This window comes from Hipposideros armiger, unplaced genomic scaffold, assembly GCF_001890085.2.
Source record: "Hipposideros armiger isolate ML-2016 unplaced genomic scaffold, ASM189008v1 scaffold_718, whole genome shotgun sequence".
Taxonomy (NCBI): Eukaryota; Metazoa; Chordata; class Mammalia; order Chiroptera; family Hipposideridae; genus Hipposideros; species Hipposideros armiger.
Window position 1 is genome coordinate 527,859 of NW_017732068.1, and position 13,507 is coordinate 541,365.

At 39.6% G+C, this 13,507-nt stretch overlaps 1 protein-coding gene across 1 annotated transcript in view; it reads left to right on the forward strand.

The window, feature by feature from the left end:
• Positions 1–13,507, forward strand: part of LSAMP (limbic system associated membrane protein) — a 299,121-nt gene that overhangs the window by 274,994 nt on the left and 10,620 nt on the right. Inside the window, exon 7 of the mRNA XM_019627181.1 lies at positions 10,334–10,366. Coding sequence (XP_019482726.1) covers positions 10,334–10,366 — 33 coding nt within the window. The remainder of the gene's footprint in view (positions 1–10,333; positions 10,367–13,507) is intronic.

The window sequence follows — 13,507 nt, forward strand, 5'->3', positions numbered from 1 at the left end:
ATCCAACCTCCCTCTCTAAGTCATTCAGCTAATAGCATGCCTTCTTGTCCTGCATTCAGATGTACTCTCCACTTGCTTTTGCTTCATAGAGTTTCTTTTAGAGTTCGTGTTGTCTTCTCCTTATGATTTCTAACCATTAGGAACACACACAAAAAAAGAGCCTTCATTCTTGATGGGCAGTTAAAAACTAGTTTCTGGCCCAGGTTAAGTGTATTTAACAATGCACAATATTTACATTACACTATTCATTCACTTGGGAAAAAACAAAAACAAAGCAAAAAACTATCCTAATACTTTCTATGTGCTAAGCTCAGAGCTGGGTCTTGGAAAGGACCATGGAGAATGAGCCAGACAAGGCCTCGGCTCTAATAGAGCCTACAGACCAGATGGGGCAGTACATGTTGAATTAAACGACCCAAGAAACTTTGCTAAGATTAGGATACCTGTGTGCTATTTGGGGGGCACAGAACAAGGACACCTTAGCTAGCTTGGACTGCTCAGAGAAGGCTTCCAGGTGAAAGTGAAATTTAAAAAGCAGAAAGGAGAGAAGGGAGAGAGCAGCAGAACGTTCCAGTCCCTGCAGAGGTCTAGAATCCAAAGAGAGCTGAACACTATTAAGTCTAATTAATTTTAGAAATCTGAAAAAGAAAAAATCAATATTAGGAGTAAGAGTTTCTTACTTCTCTTCATTTGTATCTGGCCTGTTTAAAACAAGAAAAGAAATACGACAAGCAATGGAGTTAAAGGGAAGGGGATCAATATTTCCACCTCCGTTACACTTTTAGGGCAAGAAAGACTTACCTGTTGGCTTCATTGGACAGACAGGTCCAACACTGTATACTGTATGGCAGGTGGCACTATTCAGGGTGAGAGCCTATTATCTGGCAGAACCTCTAGAGAAAACTTCCAGCCTCTCAACGGGGAGGTTTAATAGCAGGATTTTATTTTATGTATAGGAATGGTCAAGTTGTAAAGAGCTATCAGTGTTTTCCAGGAGCTGCTCCAGAACCTGGTGGTGATGTTATATTTGGAGTCAGTGACACAGCAGGAGTTATATTACAGATAAATGACTGAGGCATCCTGGGCACTCTGAGTCATAAAGTCACCAAAGGGTCCAAAGCAGACCCACCATTACCAAGTTTTGCACTGCGGTGGTCAGTGCCATGCATGTACGTCTAAGGGTACCAAGGAGTGTACCACCATTTTTAATCCCTTGTTTTCTTAATTCCAAGAGCAATAAAAACCCCAAGAAATCTCGCAAAATCACTTGCTATTTCTGCATTCAAATTCCATAAGCCAGTTGCCTTGTTTCATGGTATTTGAATGTTTTTGTTGTGAAACATACAAAATAAAACAAGACAGCCTTGAATCCCTTAGAAGTTAAATCTAAAGTGTATTCCAAAAAGCGATCTGCAATGCACCATTTAGGGCTGGGAAGTAGAGAAGAAGCAAACCAGAAAGGATGAAAATCTCTAGCGACCCATCCAAGCTTATGCTTTTAATGCTTTTTAGCAAGTCAAAGAAATGAAGGCATGAAATGCTTTAAAATATACTTCAAATGTATGTTTTTAAACATGGAAAACATAATCTACTTTATGCCAACAACTAAGTAGATTTGGGGCTGGGAGGCAGTTTCCATGAAATCAGATAGCCAGTCTTTACTTCCAACAAGGAGAAAAGGTCAGGATAGAGCCCACAGGTAAAATGGGCACATTCTAGGCACGAGGGTAGAAGCCCCTGTTCCTTCTTTAAGACAGAAGCTGCATGTCTGGCCCTAATACCTTACTGACAGACAATTCAAAGAAGTTTATTCCTGGAGTTTTTCTAACCTTATGCCTAGTTTTAGATAGAGTGGCCCAGGGAAACCCCTTTATTAAACTTAGCCCCTTGGGCATTCTCTAACATTTTAATTCATTGATTATTAAAACTTAAACCTCTCAGGCTAAATAAGAAGCCCGGAGGATCTGAGAAAGCTGACTTGTGGTAAGAAGCCCTCTCTTTGTGTTAGGAGTGCTAGGTTGAGGCTGCATTTTCTGGAACAATGCATATCACAGCTGAGCAGAACCCAGAGCTGTTAAAGTCAAATCATGCCCCTTTACTTACTCTGCAGGGCAATTACACCAAGCCTGCAGTCAGGAGGACCTCATAAACCCATATCATACATGTTTTATTGCATTGTCATTTCATGCTGTTAAAAGACTACGTTCCTTACAGAAATTCGACCTCACCTATCTTAGCTTCTCCTTGGTTTTATGATATGATACCAGCCAACTAAAAAGCGGGGGGGAACAATTCAGTCTTCTTGTAATGATGTCAACCCAAAGCCAAATAATCAGAAACTGATTACTTACTTTCCCCCAGATTTAGAGGGTGTTTTTAATGCATTGATTTGTTTTTATAAATAGTTTTCTATTCTGATAATAAATGTTATGCATTTTCATTATAGAAGAACTTGAAAATTTATGAAACTATAAAGAAGAAAATAAAGATCATATATAATCCCCCTCCTCAGAGATAACACCATTAATATGATATAAACAAATGTTTTGTCTGAATGTTTGAGCTGTCAGTGCACTATAAAATATTCAAGTTAAAACACTTAAACTGTTCTCTATGGTCTGCCCTCTCTGAGGCTGGGCATGTCCCTGTGACTTGCTCAAGGTCATAGCAGAGGCCGGCCCAAGAGCAGCCCTCCTGCCCTAGGCTAGGGTTCCCTCCACAGTAACAGGCACACACTACACTCTTCCAGGACCTAAATCAAACTGGACTCACTTTACAAAAGATTCTTTTGACTTACAAGTGATTTTATTTGTGTCACTCCCAGGATTGCAAGTAAGAACTCCCCTTTCAGATGTGGGAGCACCTACATTCTCTCTCTAAATTGGTATATTAATATTTTTCCTTTTATTAAATTTTTTTAAAGATTTTATTGGGGAGTTAGGGGAGGGAACAGCATTGGGGAATCAGGGAAGGGGAACAGACAAGCCACTGTCTTTTTGTTCTTTAGCCTAGTTGTGGAGGACGTCACTTCACTGACCTATGTTGGGGATTATGATCATTGCGCTCTTCCCGGCTGAGGCAGTCGGTAGCCGGCCATTGGATGGCCACTCACGGCGGCTCACGGCAGCTCATGGTAGCTGCCAGCCATTCACGGTAGCTTATGGCAGCCTACACTGTCGCCAGCGCTGGCGACTCACGGCAGCCCAGCTCCAGAGCGAGCTGTTGTTTACCATCTTAGTTGTAGAGAGCGCAGCTTACTGGCATATGTGGGAATCGAACTGGCAGCCCTGTTGTTCAGAGCTCGTGCTCTTACCAACTGAGCCATTCGGCCGGCCCAATTTGTTTTTGTTGTTGTTGTTGTTTTAATGAGATGACCTTTTATTTTTAAAAAAATTTTCTGATTCTGTTTAGTGTAGAATATTTGGTTTGTAGAGGGTTGGTCCCCAGCTAATGAGAAAAAGGAGTGAGTCTCAAATATTTTATTCACATTATATAAGGACAAGTTGCATCAGCATTAGTTTTAGTTTGATTTATTCATTCATCAAGGAGTTATCACCATATGTCCAAGGTGACCAATATCCTGGTTAATCATATCCCTGATGCACCCCCAAAAGAGCATCAAACATCTGAAGTCCATTTCTGGTCACAGTCAGTTTACAAGAGGAAAAGCCCTTAGAAATACTTGCAGGTAAAGTGTAGAATTCCGTCTTGACACAAATTTAACTAAGGGGGACTGATGTTCTTTCTCAAATATTGATGACATACAAGACTTTTTCATTTTCCAAAACAGTTTGATAAATTCTCTTAATAGTTAGGATACTGGTCCACCTATGAACTAAGAAAACAGAACCTTAAGGTTGAGATTTAGACTTATCTCTCTGTTTTGGCTTTCCCCCCCTGAACTAGACCCAGAGTGATTCCTGAGAATATTACTATAGAAATATTAGGAATTAGGGTTTATACAACATGAATGTAGTTTGTGGGAGAATATCAAAACCTCTGACCATCCAAATAGAAATCACAGGCATATGTCTTCCTGTGTCGAAAGAAAAAAATAATGATACTTGTAAGTAGAAGCCACTAATCCGTAAAACCTCTGAGCAGAGTGGAGAAACCTTCAAGAAAGTAATTAATAATTTTCAAAGTGTGGCTTTGAAAATTGAATTAATAAAAATGTTCCCCTTTTAAGCTGCTATAATTATAAAGGTTTAATTTTTCAAAACCTTGGCAAAAAAAAATAAGTCAAAGCACAAAAACCATAAATTCCCATGGAGGAACCTTACGAATGTTATTCTTCGGGTCCTCAGCATCACTGAGGGAGGAAGAATCAGCACATTGAAACTTCTCCTTTGTTTCTTTTATTAAATTTCTTTATTAAATTTCTTAATGATGTAACTCCATACCTCTCTCACTTTTTCCAGGCAACCGGAGGATAAAAATCTCTACTGAATTTGGACCGTCCCTCTCCCCTGAATATGGGGGGGGGGAGTGCCATTAATTATTTTAGTTCTCTAATATGTCATTTTCAAAACCTGCGGCATATGAGAAGACTGGCCTTATAGAAAGAGTTGTGCCATACACAGCAAGAGAGAATGTTTCCTTGGTCAAATGGCTATGAGAGGTTAAAAAATGAGCTATTTATTTTCAAATAAAAACCATGCAAGCAATATAACCCCCCAAACTCTATATATCCAAACAAGTGGATGGGCATGAATGCTTACAAGCAGAGAATTAGAGGGAAGTTGTCAAGAGTTAAGAGTCAAAGCTCTGAAAATCAGTTATTCTCTTATGGGTTTGTTGCACCCTCATCTCCTCTCCCAGATAGAACTCAAAAAGGCAAAATGCCAAAATTGGTCATAAACATAGATGTGAAAACTTTTTCAGGTGGTAAAGGGGTTACCAAACAGTAAACTCTAGAGTTTCTGATGAAGCATCTCTCATCTTCACAACACTGACTTTAATTATTTAATTTCTGGAGGGAGGGAGAGAGAGAGAGAGAAACATAGACAGAGAGACTTAATCATACCACATAATAGGAGACGAGAGGTAAGAGAAAGAATACATCTTCTGGCCTTTGAACAAAAAAGAAGCTTGGATTTTTATTTTCTAAGGTTTAAATTTTCACTAGTCATGCGGATATTCTTAAATGAAGCTCAGCCCTCCAGAAAATTTTCTACCCGCCAGGATTTGGGGACTGACGAAAGGGCCTCCTAGCTCTATATGGCTCTTCAAATGACTGAGTTCCCAACAATAATTTTGTCTTGGCATTAAGGCGTGGTGTTCCCAAAAGGAGAATAGAGTCTCCCCCTGACTAGAATCTTAGCAAGGACAGCTCTTGAGGCTTTAATTAATTCATTCACGCACTCATTCATTCCTGCACTCAGACATTTATTCCGCAAATCTATTGGACACTTACTCTGTCTGTGCTAGCGAAATAGTGAGCTGAGGCTTAAGTAGTGAAGACATTGTCTGTGCCAATGAGAGAGGCTGACTCAGCTCTTTTTGATGCAGTTTAGTCTGACCTGGCTGGGTATAAAAAAATCTGAAAGTCAAAAGTCAAAGACAGATTAGCGTAAATAAATTTGCCTTTGGGGATGACTGGTTAGCTCAGTTGGCTACAGTGTGGTGCTGATAACACCAAGGTTGCTGGATCGATCCCCGCATAGGCCACTGTGAGCTGCGCCCTCCCTAAAAGAGTCAACTATACCATTGTAGCTTGAAAGCAATGTGTAACCAAGGACCATGGCTGTTCCCCAATAAAAAATTTAAAAATAAATAAATAAATTTGCCTTGTTCTAGTATTAAATTCTTTTCCCAGTTACCTCCTCATACCCCCCCCCTCATTAGGAGCTCAGATCCAGGCATATGACAAGAACGCTTCCAGAGAATCCTAGAGCTTTCTCTGTACTAGACGCCTCCAAAATTTTATCCATTGTATTGCTGCAGTAGATTTATCTTTTTATTGGGTTGTCGGAAAAGTCATGACACATTTTTGCAACGAAAAACATAGAAAAAATACGTCATGACTTTTCTGACAACCCAATATTTTAGTCTTTGAACCTGCACTTCCGTGCTTACTTTCTAAGTGTATTTGCTAAAGCAAGATCAATATGTGGACAGAAATTTTCCTCAAAGGCATAAATATAATAGGTTTTCGGTATATTCTAATGAGTGTGTCCAGAGAATACCTACAGAAATAATACCGCTGGCAAGGCAGTTTTTCCTCAAGAACTTGAGATGACCTTCACAGTAGAAAAGGAAGAATACTTTTTAGTCGTTAAGGATCAAAAGAAATTTTTTTTCTTGTCTATTAGAATAGGAAAGACTCCTTTTTGGAGAGGAACATTTCAGGCCTGCTTTGAATAAAAAAATATATTTTTATTGTTCCCACTATTGCCACCTGGTGGACGAAGGGGATCCCTTTCCCGCGCACATAGAACTATGTGTTAGAATTACCACAAGATGGCAGCACACAACCAACTTTTCAAAGAGCCAGGCTCAAAATAATTCAGGATTTTGTTCCTCAAAAGAGAATGTTCTATTCCAACAGAAGAGGGATAAGTAGGAAATAATAGTACAGAATGAGGACTCGATTTTCTTTTCCTAAAGACAAGTGGGATTCCAAGTCTTAAGATCATTAGTATTTCACAAAAGTATTTCACAAATTTCATAAACCACTTCATTTATTGCAATAGGGAGGGCTTCCTAAAATTTAAGTGGTAAGTTAGTTTGGTTTTTAAAGATATTCCAAGAAAATGTACATTTTATATGAATTTTTGTGATCCTTTATTTACATAGCGTAATATTTGGTCAATACTTTTAAATCCTTTTAATGAGCTCTTTTTAATTGATTAGTAGGGTAGTTTCTGTTCTCTAAGGTCCGACGAGAACCCAGAGACTCTCCCTCAAGCCTGCGGCAGTGACTGGTTAACCCTGGCACATGGCGTTTTCTCCTGACCAAAATGCTGCATAATCAATCTGCTTCCTTAGCACTTCAATGTGCTAGCTTCCCTCAATGTTTTTCTTGTTTATCTGTATTGTTGCAGTGGATTTTTTTTAAAATTTTATTCTTTGGGCCTGCACTGCCGTGTCTTACTTGTTAAGATATATTTTTCTCTTTTTCCACTGAACTTTCACTAATAGTCCTCTCTAGAAGGTATTTTACCACAAATCTGACAACTCTTATCTATTGAACATTTGCTATGTGTCTGGCACCATTCTAAGTACAGTATGATAAGTAATCTAATTTATAGCACAGATTTATAAGAAACATGTTAATTAAACCCATTTTACAGATGATGAGACTGAGGCAAAGAGAAGTTAAGTGATTTTTTTCCCTAGTTTAAGCAAGACCATTGGTCTTCCTGCCTGCCCAGTTTCCTGAACAATTGCTTGCAATTATTCCCATGAGGCCTATGGAGCAGAAGAAACCAAGTGTCCTTTACATGAAGATGGTCCCATTAGGGATCTAAGCCCCTTTGGGTGAAGGGCACCTCTTCATAACCTTAAGGGTCCTTATAAATTCTAAATAACGATAAGCCAAAAGGCTTAACTGAAGAAAGAAGTTGCACTTCTCGCAAGGGTGGAGCCAATCTCTCCTCAGTCGATACTGAATCATTTCAATGTGCCAGCGATAACCCTAGAGTTATATAGGCTATCGTCATATCACCTTGCTTTCATAAAAATACCAGAGGTGTATTGGGGAATAAGGGATAGGATACCACCTGGAGAACTGGGAACACTGAATTTCAGTCTCAGCTCTGCCTCCCACGATCTGTGTCACCTTGGGTAACTGATTAGCCTCTCCGGGCCTCAGTTTCCTCATACTTTGATGAACACATTCTCTATAGTGCCTTTTCAACTGTTTTTAAGGCAATATGTTGATTTCAAAAAAAGTTGTCAGAGCAAGTATCATGAAAAAAAAAAACAAGTGGCAGCGTGTTTCATATCAAGTGAAACATCCATGGGCAGATGATCAGGGTGGTCAACAGGTAGAGACCGGTGTTTTATACTTTGGTAGAACCTGGCTTCATGTCTGGGGTAAGAGTGATAGTAGTTGGCTGGCTTCTGCTCAGAGAGGAACACAATTCTCGCTCCATTATCCTGCCTGGACTTTTACACAGAAGACTTCCATTATTTCTGCAAGTCATGGACGAGCTCTTTAAGAGCGGAAGGGCAGGTGCTGGTGATTTTGAGCATCTTCAGAAGTGCATGCACCTGGAGGTCCATCAGCAATCCTGATACAAAAAGAACATTCACACAGGTCTCCCTCTGCACCCCACATCTGACCAGTGTAGGGAAACTGCCTTACATGTAGAAACAGCTTGCTCTGATGAAGAGCCTGTCAGACACCTGTTTTGCTAATGCTGAGTTGTAGTCAAACATTTTCAGGACTTCAAATGCCAGGACAGTGTTGCTCTTCTTATGACCGTCATAAGAATGCCAGAACACAGCAGCATGCTATTTGAGGGCTTCGAGTTGTGAACTCCTTTGGATGGACAAATGAACAATCTGCGAGAGTCGGAATTATTAGATTGCACTGAACCTCAGAAACTTCGCAGACCTGATTCTAAAGATCTGACCCCTCTGTGCTCAATCAGAAAATAAAGAACTTAGCTCGTCAGACTCTCTGTTGTTTTAACAGAGTCTCAGACCCTCTGTTAGGAGGATGATTGGCATATATTTATGTTTCTCATATTTCAACGATTCTAGATCATCCACTTGGGCTCACTGAGCATTCAGAGTACCTTCATGCACTGGCTGGGCTACAACATGGAACAGTGACAGACACAGCCTCTGCTTCCACAGAACTCTCAGTCCAGTAGTGAAGACAAGCATTAATCAAAACTCCAGGCAAATGTATTTGAAACTGAAACTGAGATGTGTGTTATGAAACAGAGCAGAGCTTATAATAAAGGGACTTAATTTTACCAAGGAGACTAACTTCCCCGTGTAAGTGATAACTGAATTCTGAAAGATGAGTGGAATTTCTGGTAGAGATATAGTTGAGTCACAGACCCTATGGTACCATGGAGAATAAAGGAAGGCTTCTGGGCTGGAATACAGAGATGATAAACATTGATAAGGCTGGAGAGGCAAGGGGGCACAGACACGGACGCCATGCTAAGAATTTTGGTGTCTATCCTGGAAGCCATAAGAAAGCACGAATGAGTTTCAAGCAGGACAGTGAGGTGACTAGATGGCCAATTCAGAAGGCTCTCTTTGGCTTCAGAGTCCAGTCACTTTCCTTCCTTAGTGAAAGCATGTTATCCAAGGGTGCAAGGCCTTGGGTCCTGACCTTCAAGGAGAAGAACATCCATACCCCACAGCCATAGTTAGGGCTCCTATATCTGACCAACCATTCGGTTGGTCCTGAGATTCAAAATGGCATCCTATGAAAATTTTCCATGTTTACTTCTAAAAATCTAAGAGTATTGTGGTCTCGGTGATAAGGATACTTAAAAGGGAATACAGTATTTGACCTGTATGAGCTCTTCTAATCCTGATATTTATTTATATGTTCAACAAGTATTTATCAAATATCTACTGCATGCCGGGCTCTAATCTAGGCACCAGAAATATAATGGTGGGTGAGACATATACACAGCTACCACTGAAGCACATATTCTAATAGAGAAACTCTAAACAAGCAAGTAAGTAAATGCATAACATGATGCCAATTAGTGATAAGTGCTATTAATATTAGTAAATCAGAGTAAAGGAATAGAAAGTAACGGAGGGTACCATTTTTGATAAGGTGATGGGAGAAGTCCTTCCTGAGTTGGTAACATTTTAGCAGAAATCTGAATGAAGTGACTGAGTGAGCCATTCAGCGACCTGGGGGAAGAACATTCCAAGCAGGTGAAACGGCAAGTGCAAAGGTTTTAAAGTTGGAATGGATTTAGCATGTCAGATGAAAAGCAAGAAGGTCAATTGGCTTGAGTGTGTAGCAAGCCAGGGGCAACATGGTACCATGGTGTTGGGAGCCAGACACATTCAATCATTCCACTAAATCACAGTCAAGAGATCTTTTACATGCCATACTCAGAGTTCTTATACGTGTCTACACACATAACACATGACATCAAGTATTTGTAGTTGCAAATTGATTTTGCCACCTTCAGCTGCACAACGTTTGTTCCAACAAAACAATCTCTTTCCACCACGTGCCTTTCTTTCAGTCTCTACCGATATGTGTTCCTATTAGAATGTTCTTTTCTCTTTTTCTCTCATTCTCCTTTCAGTGGAGAGTACCAGGCTACCTCTGTGTGTATTCTCAATTGACAAAGAATTTTTTTATATATTTTTGTTTTGCTAAATGTTTCTTTTTTAGAAATTGGCACCACCATGCACTTCAAGCAAAAAGGTATGGTTCTTATTTCTGATTACCTTTTTATATGTTAAAATTAAAATTTCACAGTAACGTATCGGGGTCTTATATACTGGAGTTTATTTCATCTCAACAGTTTGTGATAATAATTTCCTTAACACATTTGCCACTACTTTTCCCAAATTGTGAACTTTATTGTCTCAAAAAATCTCTTGGCCCAACCCATGACTACTATAGTGCTTTAGACAGTTACTTATTTTTAAATATCTGGAATTGAACAAGTTATCTCCCCTCCCACATTCCTTATTTTAAGTGTCTCTGGTTAATTCTTGCAGAGCTGCACTTTTGGAAATATTCACTGCCCAATGACAGGGCTCTCAGAAGAGATATACTTGACCACCCATTGTTGGCTATTCAAGTAGATACATTGCTAAGGGAAATAGAGCAAGGTCTCCTAAAATGAAACACTTGAGCATTTAATACTCGCACCTGCCTCAGCATTCTCCCAGGTCTTCATATAACCTCCACCTGCCGCAGCACACCCAGGCTGCTGGGACCTCCCAGGAATTGCCCTTTTGTGCCAGCCATGTATTAATGGCACATAATTCGCATACCTTCCCTTACAAAGACAGTGAAGTCAGGTCAAAGCTTCATGAAATGGATCCTAAGATGCCAACACTGATTCTAAGGTGTCCTCTTTGCAAGTCTAACAGAAATCCTTCACAATGACCGCCCCCAGACCAGAGCCATAGAGGAATCTGGGTGGCCAGACACTACCCCCATGGCCACCCAACTTGGTCTGTAATTGTCTCAGAAGAAGATGGCATCTACGCTGAACCTCAAAGGAGATGAGACAACCAAGATCATTATCCATAGTGAAAACCTATTCTTGTGAGATTTAGACCCCACAGTGACCAAGAGCCACAGAGATTATGTATACAGTGTTACTGACTCTCAGGAAAGGGCCAGCACTTTATTGCTCGCTCTGGCAAGCCCTCACAGAGGGCCTCAGGGAGGAGGCAATCGGAAATATATACATAGGACCAAGATCATTGGGGCAAAAAGGTATAAACTGCTATTCTCTTCAGCCCTTCTTCTCTCCCCACTACCATGATTATCAATTATATTTGAACTTTAAATGGCTATTTATGGAGCATATGATATCTCAGGGCTTTGGTATGAATGGAGAAACAGGGCGTAGGGTCGTGTTTGTTGGTTTGTTTGTTTTGTTTTTATTTCAAAGACTATTGAGATAAATCCCTAGTGTCACCCAAAGAAAATCTAAGTATTGGCCTAAAATTTCAGAATTTTGCATGCCAAAATATTTGGTGCTGTTTTAATGGGAAAATGTGGTAAATCCAACTTTACTGTGAGACTACTTCAGCCTTACCCAAGACTCACTTTATAGAGAGGAGAGAGAATTACATAAAGAATTATGTAAGAGGAGCCAAAATTTAATTCCAAGACACAGTGCTCAAAGAAAACATCAATATATTTCCTCTTCTAATCTACTCCAGCCTGGAGATTATAGTATAAACTTTAATCCCCAATTCATTCACCCAAAGGAAGCGGTACTTGCTGAAAATGGACAGCAGGTGGCGCCAAAGTCAGTTTTATCAGACTTCCCTTAACCATGGGTTCTCAGGACAGGGACGTGCCTTAGTCGGCATCTAGATAATATCTAAGATTTGGTTGGAGATTACTTTTCTCCTTCACGTAACAATTGTTTTGTATATTGTTTAGGTTTTTGGTTTATTTTCAGTCAGTCAGCCCTTAGTAACTCCAAAATAATCCAAACTTAAACTTGCCTGGCTTTCCTTCTTTTCTTGTATGGCTGAATAAAATGACGACGGGCCTCGATCCCTTAGTACCTAAAAGGAAGGCCCAAGGATCGCTGAGGGTGTGACTAATGATTATTTTGAATAAATTTAGTCCCCAATCCAGGAAATGAGCCCTAAGTACTCAGGAGAAGCAACAAAATGTGTTGGACAGGTTTGAATCACAAAGTGTCCCTAAGCGCGTGCTCTCTCTCTAAAGCAGGTGTTGAAAATTACCTGTCTTTTCTTTGAGATTTTACTGAAAGATAAATCAATTGGCTCAGCATCCTGCATCAGATTTGTAGAGTAGAGACTCTGCCAAAAAATTCTCGTATTCCGCAGTTTCAGGATGTTTTTATCAACCTTCTCCTTAATCACAAATCCCCTTTTTAAGCATTGTCATGACAAAGTGCAATCCAGCATTTACCTCGATACAGCCTCACTTATCATCCCGTCCTGGGGGAGAGGGGGGCTCAAGGACCTTGACCAGGTGTGTTGACTCAAGATTCTCAATCTTGCTGCAGCTGAATTTTGACCCTTCAGGTCAAACATGAAAAGCCTTGACCCAATTCACAAACCAGTGCCTTTGATTGAGGTATTTTGTGCCTTTCTGTGCGATAGCATCTGTAGTTAATAACAATAATGATGATGCTACCATTTATTGAATGTTTACTAGATACCACGCACGTAAGTGTGTGCACACACACATATAGAATGTGGCTAAAGACCAAGATAGGGTTTTTGTCTGTTACATGAAAAACATGTAGCAATTTTTGAGTCGTGGCTCTATTTGCGCATCTATTCTTAAGGCTAATTTATGTTTGCAGACTCTTGCTTTCATTATATCTGTCGGTATATAAAAGCACTTGCTGAGCCTGGCCATCTGCTGTGGAAAATAAGATTTATCATTTGCATTTCCACAAATAAGCAGAAATTTCAGAACTATGAACTAAAATATAATTAATGATTTTGCTGGTTATTTTTCCCTGAAATGGCCATTAACCGAAGTAAGTCTCTATGCAGTCATGTATATGTAACTATAATTACATACACACTTGTAATGCAGTCATGTATATGTAACTATAATTACATACACACTTGTGATCATTTCCCAACTATCACCCTTTATCCTTGCATTTTTTCAAGACTATTTATTCTCAGAACCAATTGTGAAAAGAGCAAGTCCTATAAGCATATCAAATAGCTTATGTGAGAGCACTTAATAAATAGTAATTCATAGAGATGAAGATATCTTTAACAGAGCCACAAAATGCACTTCGAATATATAATAATTCTATTAAGGATAAAATTAAAGATTATTAACACAATCATATACTGGGATTCCCTATATGTAAAACAG